Source organism: Dermatophagoides farinae, chromosome 5, assembly GCF_024713945.1.
Source record: "Dermatophagoides farinae isolate YC_2012a chromosome 5, ASM2471394v1, whole genome shotgun sequence".
NCBI lineage: Eukaryota > Metazoa > Arthropoda > Arachnida > Sarcoptiformes > Pyroglyphidae > Dermatophagoides > Dermatophagoides farinae.
Genome location: NC_134681.1, coordinates 4,784,003 through 4,799,466, shown reverse-complemented (window position 1 = coordinate 4,799,466; position 15,464 = coordinate 4,784,003). Strand labels below are relative to the sequence as shown.

General features: G+C 28.7%; 3 protein-coding genes across 4 annotated transcripts; 1 reads left to right on the top strand and 2 right to left on the bottom strand.

Moving 5' to 3' along the window:
• Positions 1-10: 10 nt before the first annotated feature.
• LOC124500073 (uncharacterized) lies at positions 11-3,239 on the bottom strand. The gene is made up of 3 exons (XM_047064104.2): positions 1,098-3,239; positions 930-1,016; positions 11-875 (listed from the first exon to the last, which is right to left on the bottom strand). Exons 1-3 carry the CDS (start codon positions 2,753-2,755, stop codon positions 188-190), a joined length of 2,433 nt encoding a protein of 810 aa, XP_046920060.1. The 5' UTR covers positions 2,756-3,239; the 3' UTR covers positions 11-187.
• Positions 3,240-3,404: 165 nt separating this feature from the next.
• Positions 3,405-9,742, bottom strand: LOC124499329 (uncharacterized). Of its 2 annotated transcripts, none has more exons than XM_075731102.1 (10): positions 9,420-9,742; positions 7,467-9,373; positions 6,544-7,352; positions 5,874-6,479; positions 5,409-5,795; positions 5,167-5,314; positions 4,702-5,058; positions 4,444-4,637; positions 3,797-4,383; positions 3,405-3,710 (listed from the first exon to the last, which is right to left on the bottom strand). In XM_075731102.1, the coding sequence occupies exons 2-10, from the start codon at positions 9,322-9,324 to the stop codon at positions 3,623-3,625; spliced, it is 5,034 nt and encodes a 1,677-aa protein (XP_075587217.1). In that variant the 5' UTR covers positions 9,325-9,373; positions 9,420-9,742; the 3' UTR covers positions 3,405-3,622. The 2 variants fall into 2 exon arrangements, with proteins under 2 accessions (XP_075587217.1, XP_075587216.1); XM_075731101.1 differs by having other exon boundaries at positions 7,467-9,352; positions 9,420-9,741.
• Positions 9,743-13,639: 3,897 nt separating this feature from the next.
• Positions 13,640-15,150, top strand: LOC124491445 (uncharacterized). Its single transcript, XM_047054085.2, has 4 exons — positions 13,640-13,830; positions 13,909-14,216; positions 14,283-14,379; positions 14,437-15,150. Exons 1-4 carry the CDS (start codon positions 13,749-13,751, stop codon positions 14,970-14,972), a joined length of 1,023 nt encoding a protein of 340 aa, XP_046910041.2. The 5' UTR covers positions 13,640-13,748; the 3' UTR covers positions 14,973-15,150.
• Positions 15,151-15,464: the final 314 nt, after the last annotated feature.

Here is a 15,464-nt window from a genome sequence, read left to right as displayed (position 1 = left end):
AAAATTTAATTTAATCAAAATCAAATATAATTTTCAATTTATTCCACAAATAATCATCACATTATTATGGTTTATGGTTTATCAATTTTTATAATTCAAATTCTGTCTATTATTTTTTATACATATCATCATATCATAATGACTTGAAATTTACATTATTTTTTTTTATATTTATATATATAGATTATTATCGACGATCATCATCATCATCACCAAACGGATTCAATGATTTTGATGTTCGATATTGAGATTGTGATTGTAATTGTTCTTCTTCTTGATCTTGTTGCTGTTGCTGTTGTTGTTGTTGTTGCTGTTGCTGTTGACTGAAATGATATTCAATTTCTAATTCACGAAGATTCTCTTCCAACATTGCGACCTCTTCATAACGATGATCATTTTTAGCTTGTTTTATATATAAACGAATAATATTCATCTGTTGTATAATTGGATTTTGTTCAAGTAATATTGCATATCGTTCTTCTTCATCAAATACATTTGTTTGCCATTTGTTTAAATGATGATTAGTATTATTTGGCTGTTCAGGACAGTATCCATCTTCATTCAGACCGATATGGATTCTTGTTTCTGTATTTGAATCTGTTTGTTGATTCCTTTGACGAAATCTTTCCTGTTCTATTAGGGCCATTTCTTTTTCTAGACGAATACGTTTTTCAATCAATCGATTATGTTGTAGTTTTAATTGTTCAAAACGTTTTTCATCAGGTAATTCAGGTAATCCAAGAAGATTATGTCTCAAATATTGTATAGTTGATCGTCGTATCGATGTTTGTATTGATAATTGTTTTGATGGTATTGTTGTAAAAGATGTTTGTTCCGTTTCCGATGGTGTCAATCCATATATTTCGATCTTTCGACTGAAGAAGAACATGAAAAAAATCAGTTTTAATTTTTCCATTTTGAAAACTTACCTTAAAATATCCGCTTGTTCACCTAATTTAGATAATTTATGTTTCAATGCTTGTGCATCATTCAATTGATATGTATTTTCACCAATACTAGAAAATAGAAAAAAAAATATTCAACAGTTCAACAAAGTTTAACAAACAAAAATATAAATATATAGCCACAATACATACTTGATTGAATCAGCCATACGAAACAATATTGGTACAAGACGATCAATCTGTTGGATTTGTTCACGTAATTGTTCATATATATGTACAATGGCCGGCTTATGATGTTGTACATCCATCTTTTCTTTACGTATAGCCAATAATGTTTTACAATCACGACAAAGACGAAGTTTATCGATCAATTCATGATCACTGATCAATGGACTATTTAACATGTTTGTCATTAATGTACGTAATGGTGATGATATTGTCGATTCATCATTTTGTTGTTGTTGTTGAGTATTATTATTATTTGATACAGATTGTTGTATTACGGGCATAGGTGGTAATGGTGAAAAACCAAACGATATATCCGGATTATCATTATTATTATCATTTTCATTGTTACCATCTGAATGAACCATGTCTACAGGATTAATTAGTTCATAGGCAAATTTGAATGATATGAATTCAGAACATTTTGTACACATAACAGCACCACAAAGACGACAATGATGTCGTTTTCGTGTGATTATATTGAATTTATTTGCACATGATGGACATAATGGTACGATAGTTTCATCAACCCATTCGACTACAGATTGTTCATGGCGTCGACGTTTAATCCAATCATTAAGTGGTGGATAATCACGTAATAATTTATCTAATCGTATCATAAGTTTATTAGTTTCGAATACATAACGTTCAACACGAAAATCACGTATTTGACGAAAATATTCATAATGTGAACGTCTTGTTGCCAAACGCATGGAATGTTTCCATTGTTCAATAGGATTTGCAGGTTCCTGTGTCCAATTAGAACTAGAAGTCATTGTGGAATCTTCATTCTGAATATTTTGCATGGAATTGATGGAATGATTCTGATTTGGTGTAGATGTTCCGGAAAGTTTATTGTTGGCATTTGGTATGAGAAATTTATCCAAAAAACCTTTAATTTGATCACCAACCAATGATGAATCATTTGAAAAAATTTTTTTAGACAACGGTGTTAGATTTTTTGATGACCATGACGATCCAATCATAGTGGATATCTTTTTTGATCCAATTCCGAAATTAGAACGATTTCGACGATCATGTTCTCGATCAAAATGATCCATTAATTCGGTTATTGTACGATATTCTTGCATACATTCTGGACAAAGTAGACCTTCCTTTTGTAACGAACCATCACCCAATGAGTATTGTCGTAATTGTTGTTCAATCATAGTGTTTGAAGTATTCGATTGCAATGATAATCGTGATTGTGTGAGTGAAGAATCAATATCATTTCGAGAATGTAATGAATAACGATCAAAATCTAACGCTCCAGAACTATTACTATGAGAATCACCATCAGCAAATGAAAGACGATGATGATGAGATGATTTTATTTGTACTTGGTTATTGGTCACATCGTATGAGGAGTCGTTCAAATTTGTTTCAAAATTACTTAAACTTGTTTTATTGAAAAAGTTTGGTGATTTTGTACTATCACGTTCGATGTTAGGCAATGGTAATGAAGAATAATTGCCATCATTATCAGCAAATGGATCCAATGATGGATCATAATCATCGACTTCAGATTTCGCCACTAGTGGTTCTTCATCTTCATCGCCAAATGGATTGCCACTACCGACAGAAGAAGAATCTACTGTCGGAATTTCCCGGAAAGAATAAGACATGATGATTTATGAGTGATGGCCAATTAATAATTGAATTTCATTTTTTTTTTTTAGAAATTCTGAATATAATATTTGAAATTTTTTTTTTGCTCAAATTCACCTGATTTTAATATAATGATTGTGTGTATCCATTAAGGTAATAATAGTTGTTCATATAAATTGTTTCGATTCGTCAACAACAGATGTCAGATGTTGATTTGCAATAATTTTAATAAAATTTTTAAATTTACTATATTCAATCAATATATTGAGAACAAGTACAATTTTGTATTGTTATGAGATTAAAAACAAAGAACAAAAATCAAAATCTCTGAGAAATTGAAATTCAGAAATAGTGGAAAAAATGAATCATCATTAATTTTAAATTTTAAAATCTTAATGAGAAAGAGAGTGTGTGTGAGAGAGAGAGAGAGAGAGAGAGAGAGAGAGAGAGAGAGAGAGAGAGAGAGAGAGAGAGAGAGAGAGAGAGAGAGAGAGAGAGAGAGAGAGAGAGAGAGAGAGAGAGAGAGAGAGAGAGAGAGAGAGAGAGAGAGAGAGAGAGAGAGAGAGAGAGAGAGAGAGAGAGAGAGAGAGAGAGAGAGAGAGAGAGAGAGAGAGATGAAAATAGTGGATGAAAAATAAATTTCTAAATGTATCAAACTACTTTGTATTTGGTTATTAGTGGAGATTTGTAATTGAAAAGAAAAAAAAATAGATGACCAAATTGATTATAATTGTTGATTGTAGAAGTATTGATAATAAAATAATGGTCAAAAACATATCGAAAAGGTCGAAAAAAGAAATTTTTTTTCATTGAAAATTGTTTATAATTGTTGTTGTTGTTGTTGTTGCTGTTGTTATAGATTATCAATTATTTAAATGAATGAATCAATAGTTCCATTCAAATACTGCATGACAAATGATCAGATAAATTGTCGATATGGCAACAGTCAATAACATGATTGGAAAGCCGACTCTATATAAATTTTTTTTTAAAGAACAAAGATAGGTTAATTTTTTTTCTCTTGGAATTTCATTCAAAAAAAAATGGTAGAGACTTACTTGAAAAAATCAAAAAATGTAAAACGATAACCATGTTGTTCAGCAACACCGGAACATACAACATTAGATGATGCACCAATCAGAGTACCATTACCACCAAGACAAGCACCAAATGCAAGTGCATAAATCAATGGAACTAATGGTATATTGAATTCATTATTTTCGGCTAAATCTTCAATAATTTTAACCATAACCGTTGTCAATGGAATATTATCAATAAACGATGATGATAATGCCGATATCCAGATAAAAACTAAAATGGCCACAATTAATCGTGATTGTTCGGGAACAGAATTGATAAAATCTTGTGTTAATTGACCGATCCACCATAGAAATTTCAATTCGGCCAAAGCTTCCATGACGACAAATAATGCAGCAAAGAAAATTAATGTTGACCATTCAACACGGCCCATTATTGATTCAAGTTCATGACGATCGGATACAACCAATAATAGTATAGCGCCTAATATAGCAATCCAGCCTAAACTTAAATCCAATTCCGGTATAGATTGCATGAAAAACAAACTGATGACCATCGACATGACCACAACGGATTTAATCAATAATGGCCAATCACGTATTTTGTACTATTTAATATGTTTAATCATTATTATTTTTCCGATAATATTTTTTGGCACTATACTCACCTTTTGTTCTAATTCGGTCAATACTGAACGATAATTATCTTCCGGTGGAACAGTTTCATAACAATGTTGACGTAATATTGTTTCCAATGTTTCAACTTTATGATTCAACATTGAACGAACAGAATTTTCATCACGTGAATAGCCGACTATTGAATTACATGCACGTTTCCATACTTCAATTTCACGTTTCAATTCTATGAAAAATTGAATAAAAAAAGGCGGGTCAAGATGATACACAAAACAAATAAATTCATTTACCATCCGAAGAACGAAATACACGGCGTTCATCATATAGATGATCTTTATAAGAATTTCCTGCACACAAATCTTCTAAATTTGTACAACTTGGACATTGTTTTAATGGTGGTCCATGTGATTCATGACGACCAATACTTTCATGACCAAATTTTGTTTCCTGTTCATTATTTTCATTATTATGATTCATTTCAATATCATTATTTGTATAATTTTGAAATGGCATGCCATTAACATTGGTACGACCACCATTACGGCTAAATAAATGGTTATCAATTATGGCTGAATTCATATTGATTTGATCGTTTTTTTTCATCGATTGTTGTTCATGCATCATTTTAAATTGATTCAGATTTTCCTCTATGTGTTTGTGTGTGTGTGTACGAAGTTTAATTTTTGAAAGAGAAAAGAAATTCAAATAAAAAAAAATCGAACCTATATATATATATCAATGAAAACTGGTCATACCTGTATCATCTTCGCTGGAAACATTAACATCTTGAAATTCAAGATTGGATAAATTTCTATAATAAATTCGTATATAGATTAATGTTGCAATAAATGATAATATTATGCCTGGCATCATATGCATTGTGAAACGTCCAAAATTTATTCCCTATATGAGAGAGAAAAATAAAATCAATATATATGAATGGTCAATGGTCTCCACTATGTGTGTTGTTCAAGTTATTGAACACCAATAAACAAACCTGTTGTTGAATACTAGAAGACGATATAATAATAACATTAGGTGGATCACCAACTGGTGTGGCCGCACCTCCAATATTCGATATGATGACCAATGAAATTAGTACATGTTTTGGTTCAATATTTTTAATTTCACACAATCGTATTGTAACCGGTGTCATCAATAAAATTGTTGTAACATTATCCAAAAATGCTGACATTACACCGGTAAACATACATAATGTAAATATTAATGGCCATGTACGTCCTTTGGCCAAACGAAATGCAACAACGGCAACATAATCAAAAAAACCGGTCTCACAAAGTATAGCCACTAATATCATCATGCCAAACAATAATGCCAAAGTTTCAACATCTAACCATGAAACAACTTTGGCTAATGATGGTCGCTTTTTATGGAGAAAAAAAAATTTTTTTTTTTTTTGAAAATTATTTTAAAACAATTAATTAAAATTAAAATGACTCACATCACGTATCAGAGTTAAACAAGTGATGGCCGCAGTTGCACCAAGCATTGCTGCCAATGTTCGATTAACAATCTCAAATATAATCAATACGTAAAGAAAAACCAATACAGAAGCGGCCAAAATGATACCATCGGCTGATAATTCAGAAAAACTTGACATTGTTACAGTAATACCGATTGATTCTTTTGAATTTGTATCGATACGTAATCTATATCGGTAGCCATTATCAAAAACATCGTCACGTGTCAATTTAAATGTATGTTCAATCTCTCTTGTCGGTATGTAATGTTGATCGGTTGCTGTTGGTGCAATCGGTGCAGCCCATGGTCTTTTCACCACACGATATGATGATGATAATGATGATTGACCTGATTTCATAGATTTATTGCTATTTGAATCATCAAATAGTTGAACAATTGTAAATATTATCGAATAATTCGTTAAATGACCATATTCTTTTGGTAAAAATGATCCACGTGCACGAAGCTTCCAAACTGGAAACACTAAATCCAATGATTGTGATAGATCAATATATGATGGTAATTTATCTTGTACAGCAACATTTGTCCATGTTTCTTTTCTTTCTTTGATAAATATGAACGAAATCTGTTGTGAATTAATGTTGTAATCATAATTAAAAAAAGAATACAAAACAAAAACAAACACGTACCAATGTATAAATGACCAATAAAGAAAGAAGACAAACTTTTAAATATTTCAATTTCGGAAATTTCATATTAAAAGATGAATCATTATTCAAATGATCAATTTGTGAATAGCTGGATTTTTGTGAATCACAACTTGATTGTGATGAATGCAAAATGCTTGATCGATGTTTTAATCCAAATGGACTAGTTGGATAATTATCGATTGGATCACAATAATCACTATGATAATGATGATGATGATGATGATGATGGTGATTATGACCATGAAAATCCTGGTCATGGCCATGATTATTATGATTTGAATGTGAAAGATGAACATTTACACGATGATCATGATTATTATGTTGATGATGATGATGATCACTAGAATCAATAGTAGCACGATTCTGTTTAATAGCCATCATTGACATTGAATTTGTTGACAAATTATAATTTTGATTTTGATTTCCGTATTTGTGATTATTCTTATCTTGATTCAACAATAATGGTACATATTCCTCTTGATCACCAACGTTTGTATTATTTTGTTTTGAAGATGTTGGAAGATTATGATTATTCAATAATGCTTTTGTTGAATCATTCAATAATTGTGCCAAACGATTGGTTGTATGAATTTTTTTCTTCGTTTTTTTCAATTTATAATTAGATGAATTACGATTTTTATATTGTGATGATTGAAATAATTTCAATGATGAATCGGATAGATCCGATGATTCTGGTTGTTCATCCGTACTTGAATCAATTTGATTAGCTGAATATAAATGTTTATTATTAGTATCCAGATCGTTTGGATTATAATGTACATCCGCAGCTAATATAATAGGAAAAATAAATTAAAAGAAGAAGATAAAATTGATTTAATACATACAGAATATAACTTTTTGTTTTTTGTTTATGTTTAATAAATGATAACAACTATACTTACCAACAAAATCTGCACTATTGACCCGACTGGAACGTAATTTCAATAAATTTTGATTCATTGATTTCTGCTGCTGCTGCTGTTTTATTTGATGTTGGTGATCATCATCATCATCATCATCAACATCAATCACGGAAGTTAATCCATCAACATTAGATTTCATCATCATTGGACGATAGAGTTCTTGATGTTCTTGATAAAACGTATCTGACTGTAATGATGATGAAGTTGTTATTGTTGTCTTATTGGATAAATCAATAAAATTGGCGGGTTTGGTCGAAGTAGTGGTCAAAGTCATCGAACCATCATTATTATCATCATCATCATCATCGCCATCATTATTATTATGATGATGATGTTGAGAATTATCTTGTAATATAGAAACAGGATTTATTATTTGTGACATTTTTTCCATTCGGTCCATCTGTTGCTCATCATTGAAATACAATGTTGATGGTAATGTTACTAATGTTGATGATGATTTGATGATTGAATCATCAATATCAACATCTTTATTATCATTTACATGACTGTCTAATCTTGTACCATTTGATTTTATACTGAAATTTTGAAAATCTTTCTTCTTTTTTTCATCAACATCGTCATAGATTAATGTCATATCAGTCTGGTTGTTGTCATTTTCATAGCCGTTGATATTGGAAACAATCAAACCATTATTATCATGAAGACGACGACGACAACGACAACGACGATTACAACGATCAGCATTTAAATCATTCATATGGATGGAAATATTATTATCACCATCATAATCATAGTGAATGTCTCTATTTTTTTCATTAATGTTGATATTCATCATGTCATTATCGATTTTCAAATCACCAAATTGTTTTTGTTGTTGCTGTTGTTTATTATTATTATTATTAAAATTTAATGTTGAAATTTTTTGATCCATTTCTTTTGGCTTTTCATTTCGATCAACATCGGTCATTGTCTTTATAGTTTGAATTTGAAACGATTTGATTTCATTTGCTACTTTTGTTGATGTTTGTGAAGACAAATTTAAATCCAATGACGACAGATCTTGTTTTCGTTGTTGTTGTTGTTGTTGTTGTCGTTGTTTAGTATTAATGTCGCTATCGTCTTTGAAATTTTTAATCTTGTCCACCATTGATTGTTGATGTTTGTTTTTCATTTGTTCATCATTGCAATCATCATCATGATGATGATTGAAATTTGTAGTAGCGGTAGTTGTAGTGGTTATTTTTGTTTTTTTAATTTTATTTTTCTCATCATCATCATCATCATGATTATTTTGATTGTCAACAATATTATTAACGTAACAATTTGTTTTCCAATTCTTATTGTTTTCATTTTCATTATCATTATCGTTATCATCAAAATCATCATCATCATCGATATCTATATTTATATCAATGATTGAATTGTCGTCATCAGCATCATTATTATCATCATCATGGTTATTTATTATTGATTTGAATTTCATTTTCATTGAATGATCATCAACAATATTTTTTTCATTAATTCTATCGATACTATCCATTGGATATTTTGATTTATTATTCACATGTTGTTCATCATCACTATTTAAAGAATTTATTGATGAAATATTGGTTGTCATCATCATCATCATTTGTGGCAATGACAAACATTTATTCAATTTAGAAACTGTAGTTTTCTTCTTCTTCTTCTTCTTAGTTATCAAAAAATTTTGATTGTCGTTACCACTGATTAAATTTTTACTGTTACTATTACTGTTGTTGTTATAGATATTGTTTGGATGAAAAAATTTTCCATTCACATTCGTTTGTTCAGACGGTTGTTGTTGTTGTTGTTGATTATGATCATGGTGTTCATAGAAAATTTCATTCAATTCCATTTTTTCAATAAATTCTTTCAAATTGGATCTATAATTAATATATATTCATCTGTTGAATTCATTAAATTATTGAAAACATTGAATAGTACACATACCATATTATGGTAGCCAATTGGTTGATTACGAAAATTGATTAAAAATCGTCGTTGAGTATAAAAATGATGCAAATCAAATCAAAGCAAAGCAAAGCAAAACAAAATAAAAAAAAAAGAAAACAAATGGATAAGATTTAGAGATGAAATACATGAACGAAATAGAAGAAAAAAAAATTTTTTTGTATTTTGATCACAAATATCGACGATAATATCTGTAGTGAATGAGAAATTTAGCAGTAATGATGATGATGATGATGATGATATTTTCAAAATGAGAAATCATCCTCATGATGTTTATCAAAAAAAAAAAAAAAAAATCAAATGATCAAACATCATTATGACAAACGAAGAAATGTATTTCATTCGCAATCATCATCATCTTGTTTCATAGTTTGATTTTTTTTTTCATTTTCTTTTTATTTGGTTTGATCATGACGATGTATATATGATGGACAAGGTATATATAGAAAAACGAAAAAAAAAGACTTTTTTGTGGTTGTCGTTGCAAATGGCGCATGAACATTTTCAATTTCAATGATTCACACGAGAAAAAAAAAGAAATATAATTCAATGGTACAATGTCAATGTTGAATATGGTAAATGGTGGAAATATGTGGGAAAATGGAAAAAAAATTCAAAATCAAATGTTTGGTGGTTGGCAGGAAAATCTAAACAAATTTTTGTTTTTTTATGTATAAAGGACTGAAACCAATCATAAAGTTAGATGAATTAATCTTTTTTTTTTATATCGACCGATTCTTATCGATCTATTGAATATGTTATCGATCGATTGATCATTAATTTTTTTTTATAACGAAACAAAAATCGCCTGTTGATTTCTCATGATAACTCGCCATCTGGTGATTGTTTTTGTTCACTTCTTTATTAATAATTTATTTTAAAATTTAATAATGAGCAAAGAAGTGTATCGAAAAACATTCAACAGGTGGCATTAATGATAAATTATGCATGTGTGTCTCTAGAATTTTCCTAGAACAGAAACAAAAAGACACATGCGAGTGTATGTTTGAAGTTCGAAATTGTGTGTATCCATGTGTTTTAGGAACCAGTTTTGTATGATTTCATTCTTACCTATAGTGTGAATCGATCAATAGAAATTTGAATTTTGATATCAAACATTGAAAAAATTGAAACTAAACTATATGTGTGTCTTATTTAGATTTCATCCACATGTCTGTAGATTTGGTTTTATGTTTACACAGTGTCTTGTAATGAATGAATCGTTTTGACCAGATTTTAATATGAAAATCAAATTTGATTCCAAATTTTAATTCTGTATTCTCAGTGTTGTTGTTTCGTTTTCTTGAAAAAAAAACAAATAAACCAGTGATTTTTTGCACCCGTTGTTCCATAAACAGTATCAATTACATTATCATTAATTTCAATTCGAAATCTTGAAAACCAAAAATTTTTTTTTGTTGTGCTTTATTTGATCTTGTTTTGACTTTGATTGCCATATTGGTGATTAGAAATTGTAAATTTTGCATTGTGAATTTTCTTTATTATACAATATTTAATATAGAAAAATAATTATTCAATAACCTTGAACATCAGCGATACCTGTATTATTCTGTAAGTAAATCAATGTTTGTATGTAAAATGAAATGAATTTTCGAAAGCATGAAAAAAAAACAAAATAATGCCATTATAAACAATGCGAAAGATGATCCCGTTTGATTGAAGAAATAATTTACGTTTTCTATCAATTCATATAATATAAATAGATAGAATTTAGAAAAAAAAATACACTCGGTTAACCATCATCCATGTATGTGATCATATTTTGTTCAAATTTCCCCCCCCCCCAAAAAAAACCTAAAAAAATTTTTATTCAACATCTGTTGTATATGAGTTACATTAAATAAAATCGATTCAAATTTCGATGTTCATTATGACCTTTCAACCCAAATCATCATCATTCCCATCTTTTCACTTGTTTCGAGAAACAAGTACAACTCACCCCCCAAAAAAACCGGTTATCAGAATGATATTAAGTAGAAATGATTTTTTCTGGTCAAATAGAGTGCACTAACCAGAAAACAAATGGTTTTTTTTTTGGTTAACTTGAACCAATATATGTAGTAGTCACCGCCTTTTAAGGCTGTCTTCGTTTTGAAATTTTTATTTTTGTCATCATTATATATACTGTATATGCTAAAAAAAAGAATATATAATTTACGCCTACCATAATATTGTTTGTTTTTTTTTCTGTCCTTTTCACCGAACAACAAACCATTCAATTTTAGGAGAAAAAAAATATTCTACTAGAATCATCATCATCATATATATATTTCGTAAATTCATTGTTTACAGGTGTCGATTTTTATCATCATCATCATCATCATGTATGTACAATCTGATAACAAATCAATAGAAAAGTTTACATACTAATAAGTATTATTTGTATTTTTTTTTTTTTTTGCTCACATCTGAAACAGATTTGACTGAAACAATATTCATTATTATTATTTTGTTTTTGAAAATCATTGATTTTTATCTTTGAAATAAAAATGAATCGCTTAATAGGTGAGTTTTTTTTGTGATTGTCTCATATTTCCAAATATTATTATTATTTTTTTTTTAAATCAATTTTTTTTCATGTTTAAAAATATAGAAAAAGGTGAATTTAACATTCTCACTACAAGAATTTCAGTTAAAAGTAAACGACAAGTTTACGTAAAAGCAAATGGATATGAACCGAAATGGATGGATGTTTCAAGTTTATTAAAGAAACCTTCTAATGTTGCGATTGTTAATGAATTCAAATCAAAGTTTGACGCTGGTTTTTCCACTACTTCGATAGATTCTCAGGATCCTTTTTACGGTTTGAGTCCCATTACACGAAATCACGGCAATATGCCAGATGAAACGACAATTCCATTGGCAAAATTATGTAATTTTTTTACACATGAAGAAGGCTCTTGTGTAAGTTATTATTGTGAAAATTGGCGAGCTGGAGTTGAATGTCCCATCAATTGTCCTTTGGGTGATAATTGTTCTAATCATTTGATGCAAATTACAAATAACGAATCGAATTTAACAATTTTCCGATCAAAACATGGCAATTTTGGTATAAAATCTTTAATACCATTTAGAGCAAATGAATATATCGGTGAATATAAAGGAGAGATCAGATCAATAAATGATGAAACTATTTCATCTGTTTATTGCATGGATCTCACGGAAAATTCTGTGATCGATTCATCTTATTTTTGCAATTCATTAAGATTTGTAAACCATTCCTGTATGCCAAATGCTTGTTCTAATTTATGGGCAGTAAATGGTCAATGGCGATTAGCTATAAATGCTGTCCGTAATATAGCTGCCGGTGAAGAAATCACCATTGATTATGGTGAGAATTATGCCACCCAAAAAGAAACTTGTTTTTGCCAATCGCCAAATTGTGCAGGAGTAATAGGAGGAAAAAAGGCAAGTTATAATTAATAATATTAGATTGTTTTGAATGTTTTTTTTTATTTCTCATTATTAATTATTTTCATGTATTGACTTTTTTTTTCCTTAAATTATTATATAGGAATTTGAAATTCTTAATTTTCAATGTGATGACAATGATCCAAAAATTAAAGATGCTAAATATGTTTTAGAGAATAAACTACACGAAACCATTGGTTTCGATTGATGATAATGACACACACATTATAACGAACATTTATAGTATTTTTTGATTCAAGTATTTGGTTTGTATTTTTTTTTTTAAACCACCGATGAATTTCATTTTTTCTTTTTCACAAACAAAAATTTTTTCCACTGATTTGATCATATTCGTAAACGACACACACATACACATATATCGTAATACATTACTATCAATTGCATTCAAATCTAAATATATGTATTCCCTAAAACAAGAAAAAAACAAAAAAAAAAATTAAAAAAAAACAACAAAAAAGCCAAAAAAAATCACATCATTTATCACAGATTCACTTTTTTTCCATTTCAAAAAAAATTCCTATAATTTCCATGTCATCATTTGAATTTCATTTAAAACAAAAAAAAACACTTCAACATAAGACATTATATCAAATTTTCCAAGAAAAAATAGACTTGCCTACTTAATCAATCACCAACAATCAAATTGATCTAATTTTTCTTTTGTTTTTCTTTTTTTTAAATTGAGTATTAATCCCGATAAATAAAAAATTATTTGGTTGTCATTCAATTTTAATGATAAAAGTTTGGAAAAAATGATTGATTGGTTATTATTATATATAAATGGTAATGAAAAACTGTTGATGAAAAACAGTAATTTCATTTTCATTTTACCAACAAAAAAACCAAAACTTGAAAATGATACAAAAACATTTGTTTCAAATTTTTTTGATGTTAATATTCGGTATCAATTTAATTTTTGGTATCAAATTTCGTAATTGTAAGTTGCAGTAGTTTTTTTTTCAATTCATAATTTTCAATAATTTACATCATCTCTTTTTTTTCACAAAAAAATCAGGTCCTAGTTTTGATGGACAAGGTAATACGGTAATTGAATTTGTCAACAATACAGTTTGTGATTCACAATTATGTTTTTGGCCATCCGGTTTTGTTTATTTATTTAATTATAATATAACAATAAAGCCCCAAACAGATATTAAAGCTAAACAGATTGATAAAATATTTATAATGACCGATTCAGAGAATAGTTGGACATATACTAATTGGTTCTGTTCAAGTAATTATAATCAGTTTGCTTGTTCAATGAACAAATTAGAAAGCTATAATGTAAGTGATCATGTTCTATTTAGAACAGACAACTTTGAGGTATGACAAAAATAATCGTTTCAAATTGATTCACAGTCATAATCTGATTATTATCATTATTATCAGCCAAATACCTATCTAGATATGGTGCAAACATATGTCTATCAAAAAAATGGTACACTAACTACTGTTGCTTGTGTGCAATATAAAGCTTATATTTATGGTATGTATAGATAGAGTGAAAATCATAATCTGAATACTAAATTCCAATTTAAAATAGATGATGATGAATGTCAACAAAGTTCAATTCAAACATTATTGAATGAATTGAATCAAGCACATAAAGAATTAATAATGATAGAAATGTCAGATTTATTCATGGGATTAATTGAACAAAAACTCAAATTTATTGAATCACTCAAAAATCGGACAAAAACCATATTGAAAAACAAACGTTTTCCATTTTTTTGTCCTGAGCATCATAATTACAGCGATGAATTACAGCAACTTAAACTTAAATTGAAATTGGTGAATATTACAGAAATATCCAATAAAGTTGTCGATAAAAAAAATCTTGAACCATTGGTCGAATATGTGGATGAAATACTACAGAATCAATCTGAAAAAATAAAACTGATGGAAGCTGATGGTCAATTTTCAAAGATCGATATTATACAGCGTAATATTATATTATTGAATTCACAAAAAAATTCATTAAAATCAATCGATCTACTGGTTGGTGATTTAAAACAAGCTCAACAATTGATTACATCGACATTTTTATTGATTGAAGAATTGCAAAGTTTATTGCCGTAACCAATGAAATTTGATTCTTATCTATATTCATTTTTTTGGTTATTTCACATCCAAATTTTTCAAATTTATCAAAAACTACGATCGGTGAATTTTTTTACTGTTGTTTTTGTTGATAAAAATGCCTTTTTTTTACTTCCTATGATACCTGTTGGAAAAAAATAAATTTTAAATCGCAAAATTTTTGTTGTTGTTGTTGTTGACACACAATGATCACAATCATATGCGCAGCATATTCTAGATTTAGAATAATATTGATAATGGAAATTATTATTATGAGAATTTTTCTCTGCGCCACACAACAAGCAAACATTTATATGGCCAGTATTTTGATTCAAGTATCTCGTTTGCGTTTTTAAAAAAAAAACGCCGTTGAATTTATTTTTTTCTTTTTCATTAACAAAAAATTCTTTCCACCCATTTGATCATATTCGTGAAACACACACACACACAAACACACATACATTGCTATCAATTACATTTTTTAAATCTAAA

Excerpts from the sequence above, each read along its gene's own strand:
- LOC124500073 (XM_047064104.2), bottom strand. The coding sequence starts at position 2,755 with ATGTCTTATTCTTTCCGGGAAATTCCGACAGTAGATTCTTCTTCTGTC. Across the intron at positions 1,017-1,097 it reads CGTATGGCTGATTCAATCAA|TATTGGTGAAAATACATATC; the intron begins GTATGTATTGTG and ends TCTATTTTCTAG. Across the intron at positions 876-929 it reads GAACAAGCGGATATTTTAAG|TCGAAAGATCGAAATATATG; the intron begins GTAAGTTTTCAA and ends GTTCTTCTTCAG.
- LOC124499329 (XM_075731102.1), bottom strand. The coding sequence starts at position 9,324 with ATGGAATTGAATGAAATTTTCTATGAACACCATGATCATAATCAACAA. Across the intron at positions 7,353-7,466 it reads CAATAGTGCAGATTTTGTTG|CTGCGGATGTACATTATAAT; the intron begins GTAAGTATAGTT and ends CTATTATATTAG. Across the intron at positions 3,711-3,796 it reads ACATTTTTTGATTTTTTCAA|AGTCGGCTTTCCAATCATGT; the intron begins GTAAGTCTCTAC and ends AAATTTATATAG.
- LOC124491445 (XM_047054085.2), top strand. The coding sequence starts at position 13,749 with ATGATACAAAAACATTTGTTTCAAATTTTTTTGATGTTAATATTCGGT. Across the intron at positions 13,831-13,908 it reads TGGTATCAAATTTCGTAATT|GTCCTAGTTTTGATGGACAA; the intron begins GTAAGTTGCAGT and ends CAAAAAAATCAG. Across the intron at positions 14,380-14,436 it reads ATATAAAGCTTATATTTATG|ATGATGATGAATGTCAACAA; the intron begins GTATGTATAGAT and ends AATTTAAAATAG.